Source organism: Schistocerca americana, chromosome 2, assembly GCF_021461395.2.
Source record: "Schistocerca americana isolate TAMUIC-IGC-003095 chromosome 2, iqSchAmer2.1, whole genome shotgun sequence".
Classification (NCBI taxonomy): Eukaryota; Metazoa; Arthropoda; class Insecta; order Orthoptera; family Acrididae; genus Schistocerca; species Schistocerca americana.
In genome coordinates, this window is record NC_060120.1 from 426,535,211 (window position 1) to 426,563,166 (window position 27,956).

At 39.1% G+C, this 27,956-nt stretch overlaps 1 protein-coding gene across 1 annotated transcript in view; it reads right to left on the bottom strand.

The window, feature by feature from the left end:
- LOC124594067 (Down syndrome cell adhesion molecule-like protein Dscam2) overlaps positions 1–27,956 on the bottom strand; it is a 198,161-nt gene that overhangs the window by 60,445 nt on the left and 109,760 nt on the right. The window contains exons 11-12 of the mRNA XM_047132417.1: positions 18,206–18,352; positions 13,661–13,813 (exon numbers count right to left, since the gene is read on the bottom strand). Coding sequence (XP_046988373.1) covers positions 13,661–13,813; positions 18,206–18,352 — 300 coding nt within the window. The remainder of the gene's footprint in view (positions 1–13,660; positions 13,814–18,205; positions 18,353–27,956) is intronic.

Genomic DNA, 27,956 nt, shown 5'->3' on the forward strand with positions numbered 1-27,956 from the left:
AATCAGCAGATCATAATGATAAAATAAATAGCTGTGCATATCACTATGAAGACACCATAATTCAGCTCGCTCTCTATCTCTCTCTCTCTCTCTCTCTCTCTCTCTCTCTCTCTCTCGGTGTGTGTGTGTGTGTGTGTGTGTGGGGGGGGGGGGGGGGGGCACACATGCGCATGCATAGTGCTTGGAAATAACCTATAATATAAAATGTAAAAAGTTAATCCAGTAACAAACTTGTGAACAGCGCCATAAGTTTTTTGTCAGTAAGGTAGAAAGCTGTATTTAGGACTCCATTGGTGGAATGTCACGGTTGCAAAATACTATCACGAATTGTTTACAGACGAATGGAAAAACTGATAGAAGCCGACCTCAGGGAGGATCAGTTTCAATTCTATGGAAATGTTGGAACACATGAGGCAATACTGACCCTATGACTTATCTTAGAAGATAGATTGTGGAAAGGTAAACCCATGTTTCTAGCACTTGTAGACTTACAGAAGGTTTTTGACAATGTTGACTGGAATACTCTCAAATTCCGTAGGTGGCAGGGGTTAAATACAGGGAACAGTAGGATATTTACAGTTTGTACAGAAACCAGATGGCAGTTATAAGAGTTAAGGGCCATGAAAGGGAAGCAGTGGTTGGGAAGGCAGTGAGACAGGGTTGTAGCCTACCCCCAATGTTATTCAATCGGTATATTCAGCAAGCAGTAAAGGAAACAATAGAAAAATTTTGAGAAGGAATTAAACTCCATGGAGAAGAAATAAAAACTTTGCAGTTTGCCGATGAAATTGTAATTCTGTCAGAGACAGCAAAAGATCTGGAAGAGCAGTTGTGTTGAAAGGAGGATAGGAGGTGAACATCAACAAAAGCAAAACGAGGATAATGGAATGTAGTATAATTAAACCAGGTGATACTGAGGGAGTTAGATTAGGAAATGAGACATAGTAATAAATGAGTTTTGATATTTGAGGAGCAAAATAACTGATGATGGTCAAAGTAGAGAGGATATAAAATGTAGATTAGCAATGGAATGGTAAGCGTTTCTGAAGAAGAGAAATTTGTTAACATTGAGTATGGATTTAAATGTCAGGAAGTCATTTCAGAAAGTATTTGTATGGAGTGTAGCTATGTGTGGAGGTAAAACATGGATGATAACTAGTTTAGACAAGAAGAGAATAGAAACTTTCGAAATGTGGTACTACAGAAGAATGCTGAAGATTAGATGGGTAGTTCGTGTAACTAATGAGGAGGTACTGAATAGAATTGGGGAGAAGAGGAATTTGTGGCACAACTTGTGATGAAGCAAGATGGGATCATTTTACTTCCTCTCTTGTTTTGCCACCTGACTCCTTAAATCCATTTTATTTTTTACTTTTGACTAGTTATCATTAACATACATCAGTAAAATCTGCATATTCATAAAAGATAAAGGTTAGCCCTCAGTTTTAAAGAATATAGCACTAGATCTAATTTCATGCTTAGTTTTGTGTATGTAATTAATTTCATGGTTTATTTTGACTATTCCTAGTTAATATCTTTCATTAAAGAGTGATAACATTAATTGTTCCATGACTTAAATTCTATTGTTGACTTATAAACACGTATGAATACTGTACTAATTTGAAAACATTTGGAAGACAAAACAATGGCATTCTTTAAGTATTTATTTGGCCCTATTTGAAAACATATTAGCAAAGCCAGTCCTTAATTCCAAATTAATTACCATTTTTGTCAAAAGTATTGTTTGTATAAGTATATCTGTTAATTTCATTATTTAAACAAATAATTTGGCATAACCCTCATGGTAGAAGAAACTGTTAAAAATAACTAATTTTTCAATGTATTGAGTTAATTTAATGACTGATGTTTTGATTGTAATTTCTGTAAATTAAACATCAAACAATGTATAGTTTCAGTACCTATTATTATGACGATATACACTCCTGGAAATGGAAAAAAGAACACATTGACACCGCTGTGTCAGACCCACCATACTTGCACCGGACACTGCGAGAGGGCTGTACAAGCAATGATCACACGCACGGCACAGCGGACACACCAGGAACCGCACTGTTGGCCGTCGAATGCCGTTAGCTGCGCAGCATTTGTGCACCGCCGCCGTCAGTGTCAGCCAGTTTGCTGTGGCATACGGAGCTCCATCGCAGTCTTTAACACTGGTAGCATGCCGCGACAGCGTGGACGTGAACCGTATGTGCAGTTGACGGACTTTGAGCGAGGGCGTATAGTGGGCATGCGGGAGGCCGGGTGGACGTACCGCCGAATTGCTCAACACGTGGGGCGTGAGGTCTCCACAGTACATCGATGTTGTCGCCAGTGGTCGGCGGAAGGTGCACGTGCCCGTCAACCTGGGACCGGACCGCAGCGACGCACGGATGCACGCGAATACCGTAGGATCCTACGCAGTGCCGTAGGGGACCGCACCGCCACTTCCCAGCAAATTAGGGACACTGTTGCTCCTGGGGTATCGGCGAGGACCATTCGCAACCGTCTCCATGAAGCTGGGCTACGGTCCCGCACACCGTTAGGCCGTCTTCCGCTCACGCCCCAACATCGTGCAGCCCGCCTCCAGTGGTGTCGCGACAGGCGTGAATGGAGGGACGAATGGAGACGTGTCGTCTTCAGCGATGAGAGTCGCTTCTGCCTTGTTGCCAATGATGGTCGTATGCGTGTTTGGCGCCGTGCAGGTGAGTGCCACAATCAGAACTGCATACGACCGAGGCACACAGGGCCAACACCCGGCATCATGGTGTGGGGAGCGATCTTCTACACTGGCCGTACACCACTGGTGATCGTCGAGGGGACACTGAATAGTGCACGGTACATCCAAACCGTCATCGAACCCATCGTTCTACCATTCCTAGACCGGCAAGGGAACTTGCTGTTCCAACAGGACAATGCACGTCCGCATGTATCCCGTGCCACCCAACGTGCTGTAGAAGGTGTAAGTCAACTACCCTGGCCAGCAAGATCTCCGGATCTGTCCCCCATTGAGCATGTTTGGGACTGGATGAAGCGTCGTCTCACGCGGTCTGCACGTCCAGCACGAACGCTGGTCCAACTGAGGCGCCAGGTGGAAATGGCATGGCAAGCCGTTCCACAGGACTACATCCAGCATCTCTACGATCGTCCCCATGGGAGAATAGCAGCCTGCATTGCTGCGAAAGGTTGATATACACTGTACTAGTGCCGACATTGTGCATGCTCTGTTGCCTGTGTCTATGTGCCTGTGGTTCTGTCAGTGTGATCATGTGATGTATCTGACCCCAGGAATGTGTCAATAAAGTTTCCCCTTCCTGGGACAATGAATTCACGGTGTTCTTATTTCAATTTCCAGGAGTGTATAAAGGCCCGATTTTTGGTCCCAAGACAGTCAGTCCGTAGCTGATATTCAGATGAGGAACCTGTATTGGTTAGATCAACAATGCATCAACTTAACTGTGAAATAATGTAGCACAAATAGGCCATGTGTTAAAACAATGACAGTGTCTGTTCAATACGTACTGTATTATTCTTCAAGAACTGTGAACTGTGTAGTTTGGATTTTACTGTTCATAGATATTCGACAGTAAACTGTTGATGTTTGCCTGCTTATCAAAGTTTGCCAATAGTTAATTGTCCATATAACTGTGTAATATTGGGGGGGGGGGGGGGTTGTGAACAGTTAAAGTAAGAACTATGAAATGCAACTGTGCAACTGCTGGCTACATCATTTACAGTAATCTGTGTTGAACTTCCATCCCCCATTTTTCAACTAGTATAACGACACAGAACAACACCAAAGACTATCAGTGAGATAATAAAGCAGGTGAAGGTCACAAACTTCACTAGAATAAGGGATCAGTTGGTAGTACATGTTCTGAGGCATCAAGGGATCACCAATTTAGTACTGGAGGGCAGTGTGGAGGGTAAAAACCATAGTGGGAGACCAAGAAATGAATGCACTAAGCAGATTCAGATGGTTCAAATGGCTCTGAGCACTATGGGACTTAACTTCTGAGGTCATCAGTCCCCTAGAACTTAGAACTACTGAAACCTAACTAACTTAAGGATATCACACACATCCATGCCCAAGGCAGGGTTCGAAACTGCGCGGTTCCAGACTGTAGTGCCTAGAACCGCTCGGCCACTCCGGCCGGCTAAGCAGATTCAGAAGGATATAGGTTGTATTAGTTGCTTGGAGATGAAGAAGCTTGTGCAGAATAGAGAGGAGGGCTACATCAAACCATTCTCTGGACGAAGACCACACCAACAATAACAACAACAACAACAACAACAGATGGAATGTGGAATGCAATTTCAACACTACAAAGGTAGGGGCAGCAACTGCAAATGAGTGGCACTTACTGTTGATCTGGATAGCCCAAAACTTAAATAGTTGAATTCTCAAGAACAGATTCAAAAGGAAAACTTTGGCAACAGAATGTCTCACAGCTGAAAATAGTGTAGGTTATTTACTTACTGGTATATGGTATGACATTATAGTGTATCTCTTTTATTATATTCAACTGTTTAGAATTACTTGTAAGTACATCCAGAAACTACAAAATGTAGTAGAATTATTATGTTTAAAATACTTTTCAGTTGTAATAAATTTACTTATGTTACGTAATTAGTAAAGACGAATGAAGTGCTGTAAGTGCCCTAAATACATATTGCCAATTCAATGGGTAGTGTGCAGTACCACACATATACACAAAAGATCGTAGTGAAGGCCCAATAAATGTAAGTCCAAAAATGAATTCTTGTTGTGTTATGAGACATTCTATCCCATAATAGCCATTTGTTTTGTTGACAATACAGGAGATGTTCAATGTGGTTTCCACTAATTCTTACACATCTTTCAGTCCTTCTTCCTAAAGAATCATGAACCTGTGCAGACACACGACTATTCTTAGACTAGGTCATGTGCATGGTACACAAATCAGGGTGGCAATTCTTCTAGAAAACCTGGAACTCTTAGGGAATTACATTTTACCGGAAAAAGATCAGGGAAATCTCAGGGGATTTCAGAAACTTCATAAAATCTCCAGGAATTCAGTGTTTTTAACTTAGCATTGTAATTTAATTGTATCAAGATTTATAAACCCCAAATTTTAAAATACCTAATCTTTCAAAGCTATACTTATACGAATATTGGCCACAGTCTTTGTACAGCTTCGTTTCTTGTCAGTATTTCAACCAAACATCAAAGGGTGTTGTAGCTAGTATCAATATGGTGACCACACATTGTTACTATGTAGTTTTGCCTCTTGTTTCAAAACCTGAGGTTGGCTGTATGTCACTTGTACTTCCAGGCAGAATCCTTCAAATCACCATCTCAGGAATAGTGGAGTGCTTGAGTTAATTGAACTTTACCAGAAAGAAATACATTTATGGGTGTATTTGTGTTCAATTTTATACCTTATTTAAAACTTACTGCTTTCAAAATGTGAAATCTTACATCCCATCAACTTCTTTTAAATGTTTTCCTTCTTTTTTGTTTTGCAGTGACACAATATAATTATTAACACTGAGAGCCACAAATGCACTGGCTACAATCCATGCATCATATATGTTTATGTTGGCTGCGTATGAGTTAAACTGAAAGTTGTCTCAAAAGTGTCAGCATCGTATCGTAAATATTGGCCAATGTTGGCACCAATGTCCAATCAAAGGGAACAGAGACTTGCATTGCAGAATTGCAACAAGTGTATTGTTAAATAAATGTTTTCTTAGACGTTAATATGCTCCAGTGATTAAATTTTATTGTCACATTTCCATTGTTATAAGAAAGTTGAGGTAAAAATAGTGTTTTCAGTACAACATTTCACTTATTAAGAACATTAAAGCTTTGGTATTCGTGGACATGCAGCCAAGTGGATAAAATTCATACATCAGCAGCAGAGAGCAGTATGTGGAAACAGAAACTAGATGAATTTTAAATCTAAAAAAAGACAATGTTCATGGTGTTCACAAGTAGAGAAAAGGAAGAACACATAGATATATTCATAGATGAAACAAGACTGGTAGAAGATAACACTTGTAAATTTTTGGGGATTGCAGTTGACAGTAAGCTCCAGTGGAGTCAACATGTGGATAATGTTTTCTGTAAATTAAGCACTGTAATATTTGTTATGAATCATCTTGGACTTTATGCCATCAAAGAGCTTCTATGTACAGTGTACCATGCTCTATTTGAGCCATAACTACAATATGGAATTACTGTTTGGGAAAATTCTAGCAGCAAAAATACAAAAAGAAAATTTACATTGCAAAAGAAAGCTGTTAGGACCCTCTTGAACAAGAAACAAAGAGACTCATGCAGAACTGTCTTCCATAGTCTAAAAATACTGACATTTCCATCTCTATACATTTACTAAACAATAATATCATTAATAAAAGGTTTCGAGGTCATTATGAGTTCTGAAGGTGCGTATACACTGAGCCTGAAACGTGTTTTCAAAATATATTTCTGGTTGCTGCTTGTGGACACCATTTTGAAACCTGTTTTGAAATGTGGAAACAAACATCCGTAGCAATGGGATCGAAGGAAACAGTTTTTCAGGTGGCCAATACATCTTACTGACTCACCGCTGCAAAGCACTAGTGCATGTTTACATATTGCATTGTGTCTGGTGTACAGAGCCAAAATGTGTTAAATTTTTGCTTGTTGTAGTGAGTTTAAAAAAAAAAAAAGGGGGGGGGGGATCAATGCAGAAGACTATCAAATTATTACATATCTCGGTAGACACCAGGCTGAGATCTGCTTGATGAATGCTCAAAAAGGGCACTCTGCAGAGAATTGCTGCTATGATCACTCTTCTGTCACATCCTTAAGCATACCAGAAAATAACAACACTTGTGAGGAAGTAATTTTTGATGATTTATGCAGAATCAAACCACTGAATAAAGATCTGATAATAATGCATATTTAATTATGTTTCTCATTTAATTACTGTTACACAAACCCTGAGGACTTCCACCAATGGAATTCAAAATTGGTGGATGACATCCAAGTGAAGTTACAAAAACCAGAGCCGTCTTCAGATATTCAGCTGCTATAGCAAGTTATTACTGCCAGTTGTTCTCTAGTATGTTTTCATCCATCCCCAACAATGAGACATTTTACTTTGTTTCCATGAACTTTCTTAGAGTATTAATAGTTCACCACCATGTATCATTACAGTTTCTTCATCAATAGACATAATATAGGAGACAATACAAAAACTATATGATAAATAGTGTTACAGACGATGGGAATACATTGCAAGAAATCATTGCCACCAGCGTGGACAGAAACCAGAAACAAAGTTGGAAGCATGTCACGAAATGCTGCAGGAAACATGTTTCGAGCAGTAATATGTTCCCTGTGACAGTGTGTGTGCAGCTTAAACACTATAATGTGTGTGTGTGTGTGTGTGTGTGTGTGTGTGTGTGTGTGTGTGTGTGTGTGTGTGTGTGTGTGTGTGTCTTAAAATGATATAGGCATTTTATTCTTCTTTTACAATTAATAGTGCTACAGTGTCTAATTGCAAGACATTTTATGAAGATATTTGGAAAAGTCACACAAATTTAAAGGGCTGGCATGAACCTGTGCCTGGTCAACCTACTTTAGTGTATTTAGTTACTGCTGTAGCCAAGTATCTTTAAGTAATATGGGGTGTCAGGCACGTTTTATCTGAATGAAGGGGAAAAGCATACAGATTTTGCTCTAAGTAAGAGAACATCATCTTCCCTTGAAGTGTTTTTTTCAGCCAAAAATGTCAACTGCTATTCTATCATCTACTAATTCTGAGCCACATACTTCAGTATCATCGTCTTCAGAATAAAGTATCTCTGCTACCTTCAACAGTAAATCTTCCAACCGAACTTGTGGAATTTTTATTAAAAGAAGGTATAACGATGGCAGAAATTCTCTGGTGTGTTGAAACAATTATGACACTCAAGTCACTTCAGGAGGCTGAAAAATATGTTGCTGTAATCTCAAGAATATGTAAAGTTAGTGCTATAACTAACAAGATGCAACTTAAGCAAGGTAAGATAAGATATGTTCTTATATTTGGAATTGTGCCTTATTTCAATCAACAGCCGTTTGGGTTGCTGGTGAAAGCCAGTTATATTGTTCTTGGTTTTGACGAATCACTGAATAAATAAAATTGTGGGAAGCACACAAATGGACGTAAATAAAAGATTTTGGGATGAAGATAAGAAAAAAAGGATAACAACAAAATAACTTAATTCCTGCTTTCTTGGTCATTCAAGAGCTTATGACCTTTTATCTTCTTTGCATTGATGTGACAAAAAACTTACCAAGGGAAAGATTCTCCAGATTTCAATGAATGGGCCAAATGTGAATTGGCTGTTTCTGAAAGAATATAAAGCACATTCAGCAGGGCTGAAACAGCTAGACATTGGTAGCTGTGGGCTTCATTATATGCATAATGCTTTCAAAGATGCAATCAAGGCAACACATTGGGACAATGCATTATTTTTGAGAGCCTTGTATAACTTTTTTGAGCATGTCCCAACCAGGAGAACAGACTATACTCAGTATTCAGGCTCCACTGTGTTTCCAAAAAGAATTTGTTGTATTAGATGGCTGGAGAATCCCTCATTTGCTCAAAGAGCAGTTGATATAATAACAACAAACATGAAGACATTTCTTGAGAGTGTGAAGGATAAGAATGAACCAAAGAGCAAAATTTCGTGTTGGTGAGTATGTTTATTAAGGATCCACTGCTGTGTGCCAAACTTGCTTTTTTCAAGCATTAGTCTGCGATATTGAACCTTTGCAAACGTTTCAGACAGATGTTCTGTTAACTCCATTTCTGCACACAGCTTTGGTATCTACAGTAAAAGTAGTATTAGGACATTTTATGAAGCCAGAGATATTTTAAAAAAAGCACATCAATCAACTTAGCTGCTACCAAGGAAGGAAAAAAAAACTGTCACCGGCAAAAAAACATAATTCTAAATTTTGATACCCACAAAGAATTAAAGAAAACCAGTTCGGATGTAAGAACTGTCAATATTCTTAAGTTTTGACAAGAATGTAAGACAAGTCTTAAAACATTTGACATGAAACTTAATAACAGGTCACCCTTCAACTACTCACTGACACTTTCAGTTACATGTCTTGACCCAGGTTTAGTTGTGTCCAACATGTTTGGCAAAATCACATCTTGATAAGCTGCTTTGTATTCTCACAGAAAGTAATCACCCAAATGGAACTGCAGCAGATAATGGAAGGCATGGATTTGAGAACCTGACTCGCTATCACAGGCTATCTATTCTTTTAAAGAAAACAGCAATTCTGAAAAAAAGAGATGATTATTTCTAGTCGGATATCCTTAATGATAAATACCAAAACGATGGTTGTCATGAAATCAGTTTGGAGTCTTTCCCATGTAAATGCTAACATTGAAAAGGGCTTTTCAATTAATGGTGAATGCCTCTTTGAAAACATGAGGCAGAAATCAGTTGTTAAACATAGCCAAATATATGATGCTGTGTCCAATACAGGCGACATCGAAAACTTGGATATTCCAAAATCTCTTATTCACAGCACAAGGAATGTATACTCACATTATGTAGAACATTATAATCAACTCAAAGAACAATACTTTGCTGGGGAACAGAGCATTTTAGAAAAAAGGAAAAAAAAGGCTTGGAAGTGAAAGAGTCGGAATCAAAGTGTTTGAAAATTTTAGAAAGTGCTACAAAAGAAGTGTTTGCACTTGAAGAACAAATAAAGGCTTTGAAAAATTAGATAACTGCATTATGACAGTGCATTTGTTTCATGAACAGTGAAATTATAGGAAAAATTCGAAAGTTTACTCCTCTGCCAACTTTCTAAATACTGTAGATATTTTATGTGTTTTGGGTTGGGACTTGAATGTTACAAGAAATCCTTGGAACCAGCATAATTGAAACATTTAAATTGTAAGTACACATTACTTCTTATTGAAAATAATGTTTAAAGTGTTTGATTTTTTTTGCAGAAAATTGGTTTATGTTGTATAAGCCTGATTAATTTTAAATAGATTTCTATTACTTTAATATTTTTGGTTTTGTTGTGTGTGGCCTTTTAACTGCTTCATTTTAAATCTCCTATAACACTATTGTTTTTCCTAATCTATAGGTGTACACAACACTCCAAACATTTTTTTATGCTATAAGTTCCTTTCCCTTGTAGGCGAGGACAATCACTTATTAATTTCTGTAGTGATGATGTGAGAAAGTAATAAATATATTCACCGGGAAATCTGTAGTACTTACAAGGGGAAACCTGGAATTCTCAGGGATTTTTTTTTTTTAAATTTCAAGTAGCCACCCTGCACATGCTGCACTCATTAAAAAGTATCAGGGTTAGGTACCGTAAATAGAGATTTGGAAAATAGGTTGGTACCCCATTGTGCATAAAACCAAGGGTTTTCTATTTCCCCTTTAATATGGATGATCTGTCATGCGAAAGTGAGTGATAAGCAGCACTTCTCAATTTTAATTTGTTTGATATAGTGTATAGTTATCCATAATTCCTGCACATGCATTGATAATGAAGTGAACCTAATGCCTTGCTTCCATGATTTATGCAGGATTTGCATCTACCCAGATGTAGTTATTGAGGTGTCATGCTGTGTGAATCTACAGATAACCTGAGAAATGCAGATTTTCAGCAGTGGATCTTGGCAAAACCGTAATCTGGCATGGTGGGTTCATGGCAAGAGAGTTTGCATACATTTCAAGCTGATATGAATGAAATAACAACCCATGCAGAAATAGCCATACAAAAGAATAGTTTATGCCAACAGCAGCTCCAGTTATTTGCATACTTGATCCAGAGTAATTTTCTACTCATTAAGCATAAGCTCCTCTATATATGGCATGTGAAATATGTGACGTCTATAACAGTTCTCACTGTGAATGATGTGTGTGCAAGTCACTGGAACAATCTGCTGAACACTATTATTATTATTATTATTATTATTATTATTATTATCCCAGGTGTAATGCAGCATTGGTTAAGTTTTTCAGTGTACATGACTCATGCCTTTTGATTAATGCTGTTTGCTAATCCATATCAGAATATCATGTCTGCCTTTCCCTGCATGGAATAATATGATTCTGTTTCAGTGATTATGTTGTTTGAATTTTGCAGCATCACTAATCTTGTTCTCTTGCCAGCATAACCTCAAAATGATAGGTTTGAAATGGCCAAAGTAGTACACTGTGGCTGACAACGCTATCACAGTCAGAGAAGTAGTTACAGAGATAAACAGAACCAATAAAAAATTAGCAGTGGACATCGACAGGCAGACAGCTGACATATCTCAGTATTGAATATTCCTAACAATAAAAGGGCCCATATCTCAACGCATATTTGTTTGTGGACATATGTTTCTGGACTTTTTTCTGGTTGACATGTAAGAATATGGGACACTTATTTTGAAGATTCTGTATATAAGATATGAAACAAAGTGGAAGCTCTTCAAGACATAAATATATGAAAATGGTCCAGAAACAAAGAATAATGCATTTAATTGAGTACAAGCAACTTGGATCTCTATCAAGAAAGTCTAGTAAGATGTGTTTGCTTTATTGTATATTTTCCAGTACTAAATAAATGATCAGTCAAAAAAAAAAAAGCTGCACTGAGGAACATCTTAATACACTCCTGGAAATTGAAAAAATAAGAACACCGTGAATTCATTGTCCCAGGAAGGGGAAACTTTATTGACACATTCCTGGGGTCAGATACATCACATGATCACACTGACAGAACCACAGGCACATAGACACAGGCAACAGAGCATGCACAATGTCGGCACTAGTACAGTGTATATCCACCTTTCGCAGCAATGCAGGCTGCTATTCTCCCATGGAGACGATCGTAGAGATGCTGGATGTAGTCCTGTGGAACGGCTTGCCATGCCATTTCCACCTGGCGCCTCAGTTGGACCAGCGTTCGTGCTGGACGTGCAGACCGCGTGAGACGACGCTTCATCCAGTCCCGCACATGCTCAATGGGGGACAGATCTGGAGATCTTGCTGGCCAGGATAGTTGACTTACACCTTCTAGAGCACGTTGGGTGGCACGGGATACATGCGGACGTGCATTGTCCTGTTGGAACAGCAAGTTCCCTTGCCGGTCTAGGAATGGTAGAACGATGGGTTCGATGACGGTTTGGATGTACCGTGCACTATTCAGTGTCCCCTCGACGATCACCAGTGGTGTACGGCCAGTGTAGGAGATCGCTCCCCACACCATGATGCCGGGTGTTGGCCCTATGTGCCTCGGTCGTATGCAGTCCTGATTGTGGCACTCACCTGCACGGCGCCAAACACGCATACGACCATCATTGGCACCAAGGCAGAAGCGACCCTCATCGCTGAAGACGACACGTCTCAATTCGTCCCTCCATTCACGCCTGTCGCGACACCACTGGAGGCGGGCTGCACGATGTTGGGGCGTGAGCGGAAGACGGCCTAACGGTGTGCGGGACCGTAGCCCAGCTTCATGGAGACGGTTGCGAATGGTCCTCGCCGATACCCCAGGAGCGACAGTGTCCCTAATTTGCTGGGAAGTGGCGGTGCGGTCCCCTACGGCACTGCGTAGGATCCTACGGTCTTGGCGTGCATCCGTGCGTCGCTGCGGTCCGGTCCCAGGTCGACGGGCACGTGCACGTTCCGCCGACCACTGGCGACAACATCGATGTACTGTGGAGACCTCACGCCCCACGTGTTGAGCAATTCGGCGGTACGTCCAACCGGCCTCCCGCATGCCCACTATACGCCCTCGCTCAAAGTCCGTCAACTGCACATACGGTTCACGTCCACGCTGTCGCTGCATGCTACCAGTGTTAAAGACTGCGATGGAGGTCCGTATGCCACGGCAAACTGGCTGACACTGACGGCGGCGGTGCACAAATGCTGCGCAGCTAGCGCCATTCGACGGCCAACACCGCGGTTCCTGGTGTGTCCGCTGTGCCGTGCGTGTGATCATTGCTTGTACAGCCCTCTCGCAGTGTCCGGAGCAAGTATGGTGGGTCTGACACACCGGTGTCAATGTGTTCTTTTTTCCATTTCCAGGAGTGTAGAATAAAAAATCTGCTTCAGTTGCCAGTAATTTCTTATTTATTACACACTAGTAATAGTAAGAAGTTACTAGTGGCTGAAGCAGATTTTTTTATTCTATTCATACATTCCATTACCATGCCCCCCCACCCCCCACAGCCCTTGTAGTTCAAAGTTCCCAATAAGAAATGTGCTGACACCATTTGCTGATTAAGTCTTTTTGTTTTATTCATAATGTAAACTAGACTTTGGTTTCATATGGCGTTATAAAAAATTGTCCATAGCAACTTTACAATAAAATAAAATATAAAGACAATGCTTACTGAATTAAATAAAGTGAGAAATTGCTGAATAAGTGGTGGAGGAGAATGTAGGATATGTTATAGCTTTGAGGAATAACTGAAAGGAAAGAGAGTAATAGATAATGATATTAAATAAATGACAATTTTGTTTGTGATATTTGTTAATATGATTGTCACTTGCTGAAGTAGAATTGACTGCTAGAAAATATGGAGGTCTCAAACAGTAATTCCTCCACAAAATAGCCATACAAAACATAATAGTTAAATAGCTGAAAACAACGTACCATCCTCTTGTGTTCGACAGAAAACTGGGTTGCTTGCGGCACCATCTCCTTTTCGAGTGTAGGCTTTCACTTCTATACTATAATTGCAGAAAGGTATGAGGTCCAGCAGTTCAATTTTATTTTCTGATGTTTGTTCTTCCATTGTTTGAAGGTCTGGAAAGAAAAAGGAACAGAAACGCATGCAAATGATTGTGGAAGACATTGTTCAGGAGTCAAAGTAGAGTAATTTTGTATGTCATTGATCATAAATCTTTTAAAAGTAAGTGAAGTTATGTGTCTCCTGTAAGGTATGTGTCCATTACTGCAATTTATGCAGATTCTTGGCAAAATGTCTTTGCCATTCTCAGTGAGTTTTGTTTACTAAACAACATTAACATATGTAATCAGAGCTAGATTATTGGTTTCATGGATGGTTTGCTACCATTTGACATTAACAGCTTCATTCAGCAAAACTTTGGCATTTTAAATAGTGATAAGTAGCATGCCTGTAAATTATTTGACTGCACTAATTACCCTAGTGAAAAATGAATGCATGAAAGATTGCTCTGTTGCTTCGAAGAATCTATTGAGTCAACAAAAACTGTAAACATGCCCACTGGTATCAGTGCACATAACGCAGTTAACTGAATTTCAGTAAGGTATTATGGAGGCTGGATGAAACTTCTAAATAATTGTTCAGAGTCCTGGTTATGAAGTAGCAGCCATGTTTCATTGTTGCTGCTTGTGATTCAAGGATGACTTACAAGCTGAACATCCTGGTTCCAAACAGCAGTAGTGTATAAATTTACACTTGGATTACTGTGTTTAACAAACAGCTATAGCTTTTTACATTGATCATAACACAAATTAGAACCAATGCTACAACCAGAACGTCAGCTATGTCCATCAATAACTGTGGGTTTAAGTAACCTCTATCTTATGAATACCGGTTAAGAGGTAAAATCAAACAATGGTAAATTCTGGATGGAATAATGACAGTATTATGGAAAGGATAGATTGCTACTCACAATACGGCAAAGATGCTGAGTTGCAGATAGGCACAATAAAAAGACTGTCAAGCAAGTACACTTTCAGCCAAAAAGGCCTTTTTCTGAACTAGACAATGTACGTTATACACACACACACACACACACACACACACACACACACATGGCCACTGTCTCTGCCTGCTGGCCTCATTTCTTATTACAAGCCATACTTTACTGCCTTAATGAAAGTGATTAAAAAATTAAAAACCTTTGTACAGAGACTTAACTAATACCTTGGAAATCTCGGAGGAATGGATACAGGACTTGCAAAGAAGTATATTGTCAGCTCTCCATTTTCTTAGTTGCAGATAATTTTTTGTTGCTACATATTTGCTTCAGTTGTATCCTTTTGTTTCTCATTTCCAGCTTGGTTTTGTGGTATTTTTTTCTTTTCAAGTATTGTCTTCTGATGGTTAAATGAAATGCTGAAAATGTTTAGCTCTGAAACAAGGACCTAACAGCCATATCATGGATTGTCTTACTCATTCCCATATTCCAGGTGTCTGCTGTATCTGGTGAAGAATGTCAAATTTATCAGTAGGTCAATAGCATCTGTAAATGCTCCCCAAAATAAAAGTCCAGTGGATTGAAATCAGTAGATCAAGCAAGCCAAGATGTTGCTGCCCCTTGACCTATCTATTTCTTTGGGAAACACTGATCTAACATTATCCTTACTTGAGAAGCAAAATGAGGTGGTGTCCCTTAGTGTATGAGCCACATGTTCTGACATAAGTGTAGTGAAATTTCTTCAGCAAAACATTAGATGTTCCATTAAAAATTAACTGTCCAGTAGAAAATGAAAGGTCCACTTAATCTGTCCCCAATTATGCATGCCCATATATTGCTAAACAGTTGTTGATGCTTTTTTTCCACAACTGTTAAAGCATTCTCATCTGCCCATACAAGAATGTTGTGAAAATTCTGCACTCCATTCCTGGTAAACTTAGTTTCATCAGTGACCAGCCAGAAAGTGTTGATCCTGAGCACACATCTCCAGCAACCAAGTACAAAACACTTTTCTGGACTGAAAATCTGTTTCAGTAATATGTTTCACTCTCTGAAGATGGTATGGATAAAGGAGATACTCTTGTAACACTTTTCACACTATCACATGAGTCACATTCTCAGTTTCTGATTTCTCTAGTACTGCTGCCATTATTGTCCTGAGTGTGATAATGTACTCAGTCTTTTAACTCAGGTGTTCTAACACTATTTGCCTTTTCCCAAAAGACTCTGCCTACACAAGACATTGGTGTATTCTTTGGAAGGTCTTGTTGTTCGGTAAATGTTTGTTAGGAAATCTTTCAGACTATTAATGTCTCGATTCAGACGCACTGCAATTTGCAAGTCCATACATCAGATGTGTTTGGAAATAGCTGATTCGGTTCCAGGTGTGGGAAGAATATTCAGTACACACTAAACACTAGCCCAGTAAGAACTGTAGAGTACACTTCCACTACTGATTGTGTTCTCAATACTAGAAGAATTTGTTTATTTACTAGTACCATGGCAACTACAAAAAAATATAAGAAAACTTTGAATTGATGAACACTTCCCAAAACAAACAATATTTGAAATAAAAATATCTACTTTTGCATCTACACTCTGCAAGCACCTGTGAAGTGCATTGCAGAGGGTATGTCCCACTGTACCAGTTATTAGGGCTTATTTCCATTCCATTCACATATGGAGTGCAATAAGAATGACAGTTTAAATGCCTCTATGCATGTTGTAAGTAATCTAATCTTGTCCTTATGATCCCTATGGGAGTAGTATGTACGGGGTAGTAGTATATTACTACAGTCATCATTTAATGTCACTTTGTGAAACTTTGACTTTCTCAGGATAGTTTCTGTCTATCCTTAAGAATCTGCCAGTTTAATTCTTTCAGCATCTCTGAAATATTCTGCGACACTGGTCAAACAAACCTATGGCCACAGATGAAGCTTCCGAAGTTACTGTTCTTGCTTCTGTTGCTATGAATCGACACCTGAGCACACGACAGATTGAACATGAGATTGGCATTCCTAAAACCAGTGTACATCATATTCTTACATGTCACCGGTTCCATCCCTACCATGTACACCTACATCGAGAATTGCATGTGAATGGTTTCCAGAATCATGTACTGTTCTGTCAGTGGGCATAGCAGCAAATCCTCGCCATCCCGAACTTCTTCTCCAATGTTTTATTTACCGATGAATGTTCCTTCTCAAACAAAGGGCAGGTAAATACAAGGAACATGCATCATTGGTCCAGCAACAACCCACGATGGCCTAGACAGGTGGAACATCAGAGTCAATGAAGAGTTAACGTCTGGTGTGGGATGCTTGGTACTACAATTATTGGCCCTTATTTCATCAATGGTAGTCTAAACGGCACAGCGTATGCCAACTTCCTCAGATGAATTCTTCCTCCTCTTCTGGATGAACTACCGCTAAGAACCAGAATGCTTATGTGGTATCGACATGATGGATGTCCATCTCATAATGCCTTCCATGCATGTTGGGGAGGAACAGTTACTTGGCCTGCTAGGTCTCCTGATTTAAATCCTCTGGACTTTTTTCTTTGGGGATTCATTAAAGATGTTGTCTATCGTGACATTCAAACAACTCCAGAGGACATACAGGAACGTATTGTGTTTGCTTGTAATTCTCTTCAGCAGGCAACACTGGAAGCAGTAAATATTTCTTTCATTCAATGAGTGCACCACTGTATCGGTGTCCAGGGTCACCACTTTGAGCACCTTTGAATGTTCTACTCCTGGGCAATGGTGCAGGAGAGTCAAAGTCAATTTTCTGTTATTTTTTTACTTGGTTTTCATTTGTTTTCTGACAACTCCAGCAAGTCGATGAGTTTGTGATCCTGAGCTCAAAGTCAGTGTTGAGTTAAGTAATTAATAATGATGTTTTTCAGTGAATGGTACACTGTGATACATTTCTGAATAGGTCTTTAGGAGAGGAAATGAATTACTGAATAAAAAATATAGGGTACCATTTAAAAAAGTCATACCGCTGTTCATATCTTTGTAAAATACAAAGTTACGATGAAGGCAATCATGCTGATTGATGTCCCCGTGATGACTTAAGAACATTTGCTTGAAACATTTTGTAATTTGCATCTGGACAAACAGTTATTTAAGGTGGTCATGATAAATGGGACACCCTGTATATGAAGAACAATAGCGGACCTAAGATTGAGCCTTGAGGAACTCCATATGCTTTGGAGTGTTCTCAGTATTTCACCTCACACCAATATGTAATGTGAGTAATTTGGTGATAACATTATGGAACTACTGTAACTGGGAAGATTTTGTGTGTAAAACTGAATAGGGAAATATCTAATAACAATTCTAATCATGCAAAAGTTGGTCTGTCAAGTATTAATAATTTGAACTTATTTTAAAATTAATATTCAGGTAGCATATACTGCAAAAAATTAAAAAGAAATCAGTGCTTATTACAAAATCATAACTGCAGAAACAAAGCTAGGTACATGTTTTAGTGGTGTTACTTACCATCCCAAGTAGACAGTGCACGGTACACTATCCGGTAACCCAAGAGAATCCCATTAATCTCATTGGGAAGTGGTGCTGACCACAAAACTAAAATGCTGTGGGACGTTAATGAAGTACATTGTATGTCAGTTGGAGGTCCTCCTGGAACTAGAAAATTAAAAAGTGTGTAAGTAATTTATTTAAAGTAAACAATTTATTTATAAATTATGGTGAGCTTATTCAATGGCCACGCTGCTGAAACTATTTCAAAAGAAGTATATAAGCCAGATATTCTGTAATTTAAACTGCAGATTGTGGGTTACTGTTCAGCACATTAAAAATATGCTTTAAACTGCCCTATACAAAATGTGGCTGAACATTCATGGAAGCTACACTGAACACACACTGTGTAACATCAGACATTGAAGCCAAGGGTATAGAACTATTAAGTACAATCCGTTAATATCCAGGATGTGTTTTCTGTCCGAATGAACTAAAGGAGAGAATTAATTCAATTTGTTAGTGGCATAAGAGTAAGGGCCCAGAGATCTGGAATTCGATCAGAGAAATTCTACAGATATTACATTTCATTAGGTCCATTGTTAACACAGTGGAACTCCAATTTTACATTCTCTGATGTTATGTTTTTTGCAATTCTACACCATAAATTTGTAGCCCCTGTGGAAAACCCATAAGATCAATGCTAAAAATTTCTCAGTTTTACGTATCTTCCTATTAACGTTACCTTGATTCTAAGTTCTTACTAGACATATCGCCTGACTTCATCCTGTTTTCTTCATATTGACATTTGATGTATCTGGACAAGTTATAAGCTGCTCAAAAGACAGATGTTTTGCACCACGGGTGCTAGCAGAATTAAGGGAATATTTTAGACCGTTGTGGAGAGGGGAGATGCAAGAGAGGAAATGCTGACATAATCACTGATCTGTGTTGCCAACACAGCTTGCAACAACATTTAGCTTCACTTCACAATTATGATACAACTACTGCTAAGTTGCAGCGATAATGGAAAAACAAGACAGTCAATGCGAAGTGTTGCGGACTGAGCCAATACGTGATGAAGGGATGCTCCCACCACCTTTTCTTGTGTCACTTATAACTCAATTTTATCTTTTTGCATCTATATGCAATGTACTGTATTCCATAACAATATCAATCTTTTAAATCCAAACACTTTGAGTCTTTAGAATATGCTCAGTCACAATCGAGGAAATGTCACCCATTTCCGGCTAGTGAACTCTCATTGGCTTACAACTTGTTAAGTCATCCAACAGCCAGAACAGTCACCATACCACACTAACGCATGTTGTATGAGCTCACCTGCTGTATGTTTAGAGAGTGCAAGTGACCCTTCAGTATGGGACTGCAGATGGGGGTGAAAGAATTTTGTGCAGTGCGAAAATATACTTTTTGTGCAGATGATGTGCTGTGACAGAGATGTCACACAGAAGTAGAACAAGGGTTTTGCAATAGCACATTTTAAAGACTTTCATGTTCAAATCTGACAGGAAACAGTTGCAACAAATACATACGTTACTCATGTAAATACTTTGCACCACTCACACTACACAATGTAGATCATAAAGATTGGCAGTAGTGATAGAGGGCATGAAGAAAGACTAACACCTGAGCTTTCTTTCAAATTTACATTTTACACAGTGTACAGAAATTCACTGAGCCGACTTCTAGTAAGCATGTAATGCCAGTTGGGGAAGTAAGCTCATTTTTCACATCTCTGATTCTCTCATCAAGCCTAAAATCACACGTTAATGGTGGTGAGCACATAAAGTGTGGCTCATAAGAAAAGCATTAAACAATAACAGCAATGGTGACTAAAGTACGTTGTTAAGCAGATGTCCGGATATGCTTATGGTTTAACCACTTAGCTGCTGTGATGTTTTTGGTTTAATTCTACAAGTTCATCAATTTTTTCCTTTTTTCTGGGCGTACACAAAGGATAATCTCTCAAAAATGTATGTTTTGAACATATAATTTGCAGTCATAGCCTATTGGAAAACAGCTCAATTACCTTGCATGCAGATACCAGTTTCAATTTTTTGATGAGTTTCTACTGGCTGTTACACATTTGTGATTTTTTAAAGAACTGACGAAATACATACCACAAACTATTGTACTCTTGGAGCACATAGAAAACTACCATGTGGTCTGGATCATAGAGACCTTAAATCTCCTTTGCCACACCAGTGTTGGTTCAGTAGACACAGATCCACCAGTGATAACCCGACCCTGCTGGAAGTGCTCATGCAGCACACTTTCCCATGGAAACAGCTTTTCAGAATGATATTTTTCAACACATAAGGTATGTGGTATTACTTTGGAGCACAATTTTCTTGGATAGATCCTATTTACACTCGTACAGTTCTTCCAATCACAGTGTTTTTTTACAGCAAAGTGCTCTCTGACAGATTTGAGCAGGAGAACGGTGTCTCTTAAGTAGTATACAACTATCTTCTATTATCCTAATTATTATTATGACCATGACGAGAAGCCCAGTGTAATGACTACTATTTGTGGAAAATTTTGCAGTTTTTTGTTGCTCTCCCATCCTACAAAAGCAACTAGTCAGCTGAGATTTACAATTAGGAGGATAGGATGCCCACAGAGAGAGAGAGAGAGTGAATTGATTTTAACAGTGTTAGACACATTTTCTATTTACTTGACTTGCAAAGACTTTGTGCAGTTCTGGATCTCATGTCTGATCTGAAGTTGTCATGCGCATAACTACTGTCTGTGCTGTGGCCGGTGAGTTTCCAATGCCATCCGATAGCAATTCTTCATGGTCTGTTATGTGTACAGATTCATTGCTATTCCAGAACCACTTGTGTACCAAACTGTGCCTTGCTCTCCCATGAAAGCAATTTTCACAAATTGTCCATGAGCAATGAGAACAACAGAGGAAAAGAATGACACATATACAAGATAGTTACAATCAAATTGTACAGAGCAGTGATGGAAGTATGTAAAGAAATGAGTGGGAGTGAAAAGAGGGTCCATCAAACAAAAAAGAAGAGAGTGTGAAAGCAAACATTAATGAATTGGAGCTTTTTAGGAATCAGAATGAGGTGAGGAAATATTATAGAAAAATAAATATTTCCTGGAAACCCTTCACTACAAAAACTAGCTTGGTAAAGGATGAAACAGGGAAAATCATAGGTGAGGTGAAACATATTTGTGAAAGATAGCAGTAACATTTTTATAAACTCTTCAACTCCAGACTGATACTAGTAGCAAAAGATCCCATAGATGTGCAAGGATGATTTAGATGAAAATCCTGTCCCACTAACTCTTGAAGAAACTGCTTTGAAGAAATAGAAGAACAGTAGATCACCAGAGAGTGATAATATTCCAACAGAACTGTTCAAGAAAAGCGGCAGGCATTAGAGCAGATTTTCATTATGAGGTGGAAAGGAAATGCCTCCACAAGTGAAGAGAAGGAATTATATGCCCTGTGTACAAGAAAGAAGACATGTTGGACTGTGACAACTATCAAGGAATTACGAAATGTGGTTTATGAAGTATTCTCCAACATACTGTCTGACTACCTCGTCCCAACTGTTCAGAGATAATGTGAATTTCTTCCAGGGAGACCAACAGTAGACCATATCTTCAACCTAAGGAAAACTTCAGCAAGGATAGTTGAATTTGCGATTGGAACACATCACTTTTTTTTTAATCAACTACCAGTCAGCAAATGACGCTGACAAGGAGAAACTCGACTGAACTAAGACCTCCTTAAATATTGTGGAATTTCCTGAGAATAACGAAGAATGAGGCGCTCAGATAGCCTAATGGTATGGCAATCACTCGCGATAAGCGGAAAGTCCGGGTTTGAGTCCTGTTCCAGTACAAATTTTCATTGTCGTCATTCAATTATACAGTTCACGGTTGCCCATATTTGCAACTGCAAATACATGTCATGTATTTTGTAATGGCTGTAGTCATCACAGTGCTTGCTCCTTCGGACATGCACTCATGCCTGAAGAAACACTACATCATGTTTCTAAACAACACTGGCACTGCAATATTCGAATGATGTCAGATTCACTAGATATACGAGATAGTGTAAGGCAGGGAAATGCACTGGCAGTCTCATTTTTAGTATTGACTTGGAGAAGATCATGAGGGATGCAAACCTGCAGAGCAGAGAAATTAGCTTGTACAAATCAGTGCAGATACTCACTTATGCTTATAACATAGATATACAGGGTGTTACAAAAAGGTACGGCCAAACTTTCAGGAAACATTCCTCACACACAAATAAAGAAAAGATGGTATGTGGACATGTGTCCGGAAACGCTTAATTTCCATGTTAGAGCTCATTTTAGTTTCGTCAGTATGTACTGTACTTCCTCGATTCACCGCCACAATTTTCACAATCAACATGTATGGGCTGACGAGAATACGCACGCAATTCTGCAATCACGTCATCAACACAGATTTTCTGTGAACGTTTGGGCAGGCATTGTTGGTGATGTCTTGATTGGGCCCCATGTTCTTCCACCTACGCTCAATGGAGCACGTTATCATGATTTCATACGGGATACTCTATCTGTGCTGCTAGAACATGTGCCTTTACAAGTACGACACAACATGTGGTTCATGCACGATGGAGCTCCTGCACATTGCAGTCGAAGTGTTCGTACGCTTCTCAACAACAGATTCAGTGACCGATGGATTGGTAGAGGCGGACCAATTCCATGGCCTCCAAGCTCTCCTGACCTCAACCCTCTTGACTTTCATTTATGGAGGCATTTGAAAGCTCTTGTCTACGCAACCCCGGTACCAAATGTAGAGACTCTTCGTGCTCGTATTGTGGATGGCTGTGATACAATACGCCATCCTCCAGGGCTGCATCAACGCATCAGGGATTCCATGCGACGGAGGGTGGATGCATGTGTCCTTGCTAACGGAGGACATTTTGAGCATTTCCTGTAACAAAGTGTTTGAAGTCACGCTGGTACGTTCTGTTGCTGTGTATTTCTGTTCCATGATTAATGTGATTTGAAGAGAAGTAATAAAATGAGCTCTAAAAGGGAAAGTAAGTGTTTCCGGACACATGTCCACATTACATATTTTCTTTCTTTGTGTGTGAGGAATGTTTCCTGAAAGTTTGGCCGTACCTTTTTGTAACACCCTGTAGTTGCAAGAACTCAGAAGGCAATGAAGGTGACATTCATCACACTTGAGCAGGTCTGTAGGAATAAGGGACTGGATGTCAACTAACATAAAACAAAATGTATGGCTGCTGGGAGAGCACACAAGAAGAACATTCCTTCCTTAATAACTTTGGGCAATTATACTTTTGAGACAGTTGAGCAGTTTAAATATCTGGGATTTATGGTCACCCATTCAAATGACAGCTCTTATGAAATTGAACATAGATTAATAGCAACCAACAGAGCCTATTTTGCATTAAAAAACTATTTTACTGAAGGCCCTTAATAAGAAAATTAGCATTTAACATCATGTCGACAATAAATTCATTAGAGATGGAGCAACAAGGAAGTATAGGAGAGGAAAGCCCTTTCAAAGGAATCATCCTAGCATTTGCCATAAGAAATTTGGGGAAATCAAGGAAAACCTAAATTTGGATGATTGGACTTAAATCTGAACTGTTGCCCTCCTGAATGTGAGTCCAGTGAGATAACCAGTGCACTACTTTTAACGTGATCACCAAATTAATGATTTATGAAACACTTGTAAGACATGTGCTTACATAAACCTTGGAAACTTTGTCACTGGCATCAAAAGGTACTGTAATGTTAGGTGTCTTTGAAAGAAAGGCACTTTGAAGAATCGATGGCCCAACCAGTAAAAGAGGAAGACGCAGGAGGAAGCGCAGTCATGAGCTGTATTCTAATATAAAGACCCACCCATTAAAAGAATAGTGAATTTAATCAGATTGAAATGAGTGTGGCATGTGGAAGTAACTAAAAGAATATTAGATGGAAAGCCAGGGGGTCCAAGAAATGAGGTTGCTGAGAATCACATGGATAAACTGGGTCATGGAGGACCTGCAAAAAATGGGATGTACAGGATAAGAAAAATTGCGATAGCTGGTGGATTGTTGTTGAAAAGCCCAAGGTTCTCAATGAACTGTAGAGCCACAGAAGGAAGATTAAATTTTTAATGAGCACCGCAGCTAATAAAATGTATTTACAGATGTGTCTAAGAAGTGGTGACTCTTGGTTGCTCTGTGGTTTCCTGAGCAATATTTGTTTACAAAATGAATTACTGTAGGTAACACAGAATTACATGCAATATTGAGTGCACTAGAGCAGATGGAATGTATTTGCACTGAGAAATTGATCTTAAATCTGTTCAACACAAGCACCCAGCAAACAAATATACTGCCTGACGAAGGAAGTGAAGCACCCAGAAGAGGAAAAGTAATTGGAATGAAACTTCAAAGGTTGAGAGAGTATGTGATATTATTTCAGTGATTACAACATTGAATCAATTTACAAAGAGCATGGCAATATGAACCCATTCATCAGTGTGATGTTGCACCACCAGTGGCCTGGATGCAAGCACTGATTCATGTGGGAAGGGTTTCATAGAGCTATTGCATTCTGTCGTGAAGTGAACTGGCTCATACTTGTTGTAATTTCACGTTCATATCCTTGAGACTTTCACTAGGTTGTTGTTGATGTTCAAGATGGTCCCCCGTCTGTTCTATTGGGGACTGGTCTGAGAATCTTTCTGGGCATATGAGTTCAGCAACATCATACACACAATTCATAGAGACATGTCGTGTGGATGATCATTGCACCACGATACTGTAGCATTGAAGGTAATAGATTAGGAAATAGGACATCTGTGATGTACTTCTGTGCCATCAGATTTCCTCCATCACTACCAGCCATCACCTGAAGTCATAACCAGTGGCTCCCCACATATTATGTGAGGGGTAACATCGCTGTGCCTTTTCAAAACACTGGAAGAATAGAGCCTCTGCCCAGGACAATTCCGTACTTACTGATGAGATTCATCAAGGATAGTGTAGAACAGTGATTCATTGCTGAACACAGTATGATGCCATTCATCAGCAGTCCATGCATCCAAGTCATGGCACCACTGCAAATGCAGCCATTTGTATTGTGACGTTAATGGCAGTCTATGGATGGGATGCTAACTTCTTCGTCCAACTGCTGCTAGTCTCCAATCAATTGTGCAGTGTGAAACAGAATGTTGTAGGGAGTCCGTTAACTGTTCTTCGATGGCCAATACAGATGTGAAGGGTTTATGATGTGCAGACTATGGTGATCCACCCTCATGGTGGTCGATCGGAACTTTAACAACAAGTATGCTGGTCGTCACATTCCCACGCAGTCCAACAACAGGCCATTATCACATCCAAAAGCCCTATGAATCTGGAAACTACATGATTCCACCAGCCAGTGGAGACCCATGATGCAGTTCCTTCAAAACTCTCTGTCAGCTGCTGATAATGTTGTCTCACACGAGTACAGGGAAACTCCGTATCCTACACAATGACTGATCAACATCTGGAACTTCACATTCCTTATATAGCCTATCACACCTGGTAACAACACCACTAAACATGAACAACACTAATGCAATGTGATGGCTGTTCTATCTGTCACAGAGAATTACTACTGTAATCATTTTTATATCCACCAATGTTGTGTATGTGTACAAATTTTTGTTGACATCTGAGAATGTCTTCTGGGTGGTTACTTTTTTTGTCAGGGAGAGTATGTCCAGAACATCCAGAAGCTGAAGAATGAGATGACAGATATCAGTTTCCTGGGTATCAGGGCACAAGGAAGTTCAATGGACATCACAGTTAAGTGATTATGTGCTCCAGTTCTGATGGCTTAGTGTGCTATCCCTCTGCATGCTGTATCCTCATTGTTGATGTGCAGTGTAATGTATTGGTAGAAATTAAAGTGCCTGGAAGATAGAACATAACTTGTGGTTGGTAATATCAGCTACTTGACCTTGGTATACTTCCTTCTAGCCACTGAGATTAGGTGATGTCCTTTTCCCTAGCCTTCAGGTAGGGCACAGTCTGACAACACTAGGCTTTCTGCTCTTGTGAGAGGACCCTCCACACTATGGTGGTTGTGCCATACAGATTTCAATACGTTACATTTTGATTCAGTGTATTTTATTATTGTTTAATAGGATAGTTCACCCACTGACATGTCTTCTATTTTTTCTATTTTAGTGTACAATGAGGTGAGCGTGATACAGTTTTTAAGTATTTGTGAAATGTCTTTCTCCCTAAACTGCTACGAGAAGGTTTTAGTGTGCTACCTGGGTGGCATACTGTTTTCTAAGTGTCGCCCAGCCACAGTTTCCTGCATTATTTTTAGTTCACTTTAAAATTTATTTTAATACTCAGTTTAACATTGACTATTTTGCATGTGAGAAGTGACAGGATTGCTCAGTTAGTACAGCATTTGCCCAGTAAAGGTGAAGGTTCTGGATTTGAATGCCAATCTGACACTCAGTTTTAATTCTTCAGACCTTACGAGTGTTCTGTTAAGAAGTTTGAAATGTGTTACTGTTTTAACCATACTCCAAATTCATCATGCAACCAATGTGGCACCTTGAACATTATATTTCAATAAATTTGTGCAGTGTGATCTATCTGGGTTAAAATTAATGTGTTCAGCATTCATGCATTTTGAGCTGGAAATTATTGTACCAAAATTACAAGCACAAAATGGAAATAAGCTGTGATGTTATACAGTGGACACAGAGCTGTAATAATGCCAATGTCATTCCCTTTGGCAAATTTGAGAGAAGTACTGTCCATTCGCAAGCACAGAGTTTTTTACCTATTGGCACTGTGATGAAGCAATGAGTTGATGTAGTGCATCTATCTAGTGCTGAGTTTCTGGGAGTGCTCTCTGGGATGCAGCCACTTTAATGTTTTAAATCCTCTGAGAAGAGAAAAAGAGCTACATTTGATTTATATTAAAAGGCAGAAATGCATCAATTACATTATTAGTAAAAGCAGGTAATGATATTAGATATTATCTATATCTGGAACATTTATAAATTGTATGTTGTTATTTCTTTTAGGTAACCTCATAGTCTAGGCTGTGAAAGTCTACATTTTAGCATCTCATAGTCAACCTCACAACCTGTTTGTAACATAATTAGATTGTCGACCTGTACATATTCTTGAAACTGTTCTGCAGTGAATGTTTAAAAGCCATAGAAAAAATGCTGTCAGATTTTGAAATACATTTTGCAAAGTCACTGCTTTCATTGTTATGCAGTAATTTTGTAAAGTCATTTGTTCACTTGCGTATTGAGTGTTGAGGAAGTTAAGGCAAAGTGTGAAATTCTATTAAAGGTTCAGAGTCAAAATACGCCCTAAGATTACACAGTATTTCTCAGCTTCAGTAAACAACAAGCTGAGTTATTTAAGGCTGACAATGAAGGTGGCAGAGATGATCAAAGTAAAGAAAAGAGTGAAATGATATCACGTGTGCTGAAAATGTACCATTCAATGTGTGCCTATGTCTTTAAGTAGTGTTGATTGTGATCTCTCTGACTGTTGGACAATGGAATGGAAAGAATATTTCTGTAAGAATGAGTGGTTGATAGTAAAAACCAAGAAAGAGGGTTGTAGAAGTTGTAAGAAATTTGAGTCATTGGGGCAGGAAATAAGTAAAAAAGAAATGAATATTTTCAAACATTTGTCAAGATTTTCAACATCATGCTTTGGAGAAGACAAAACAAACCAGAT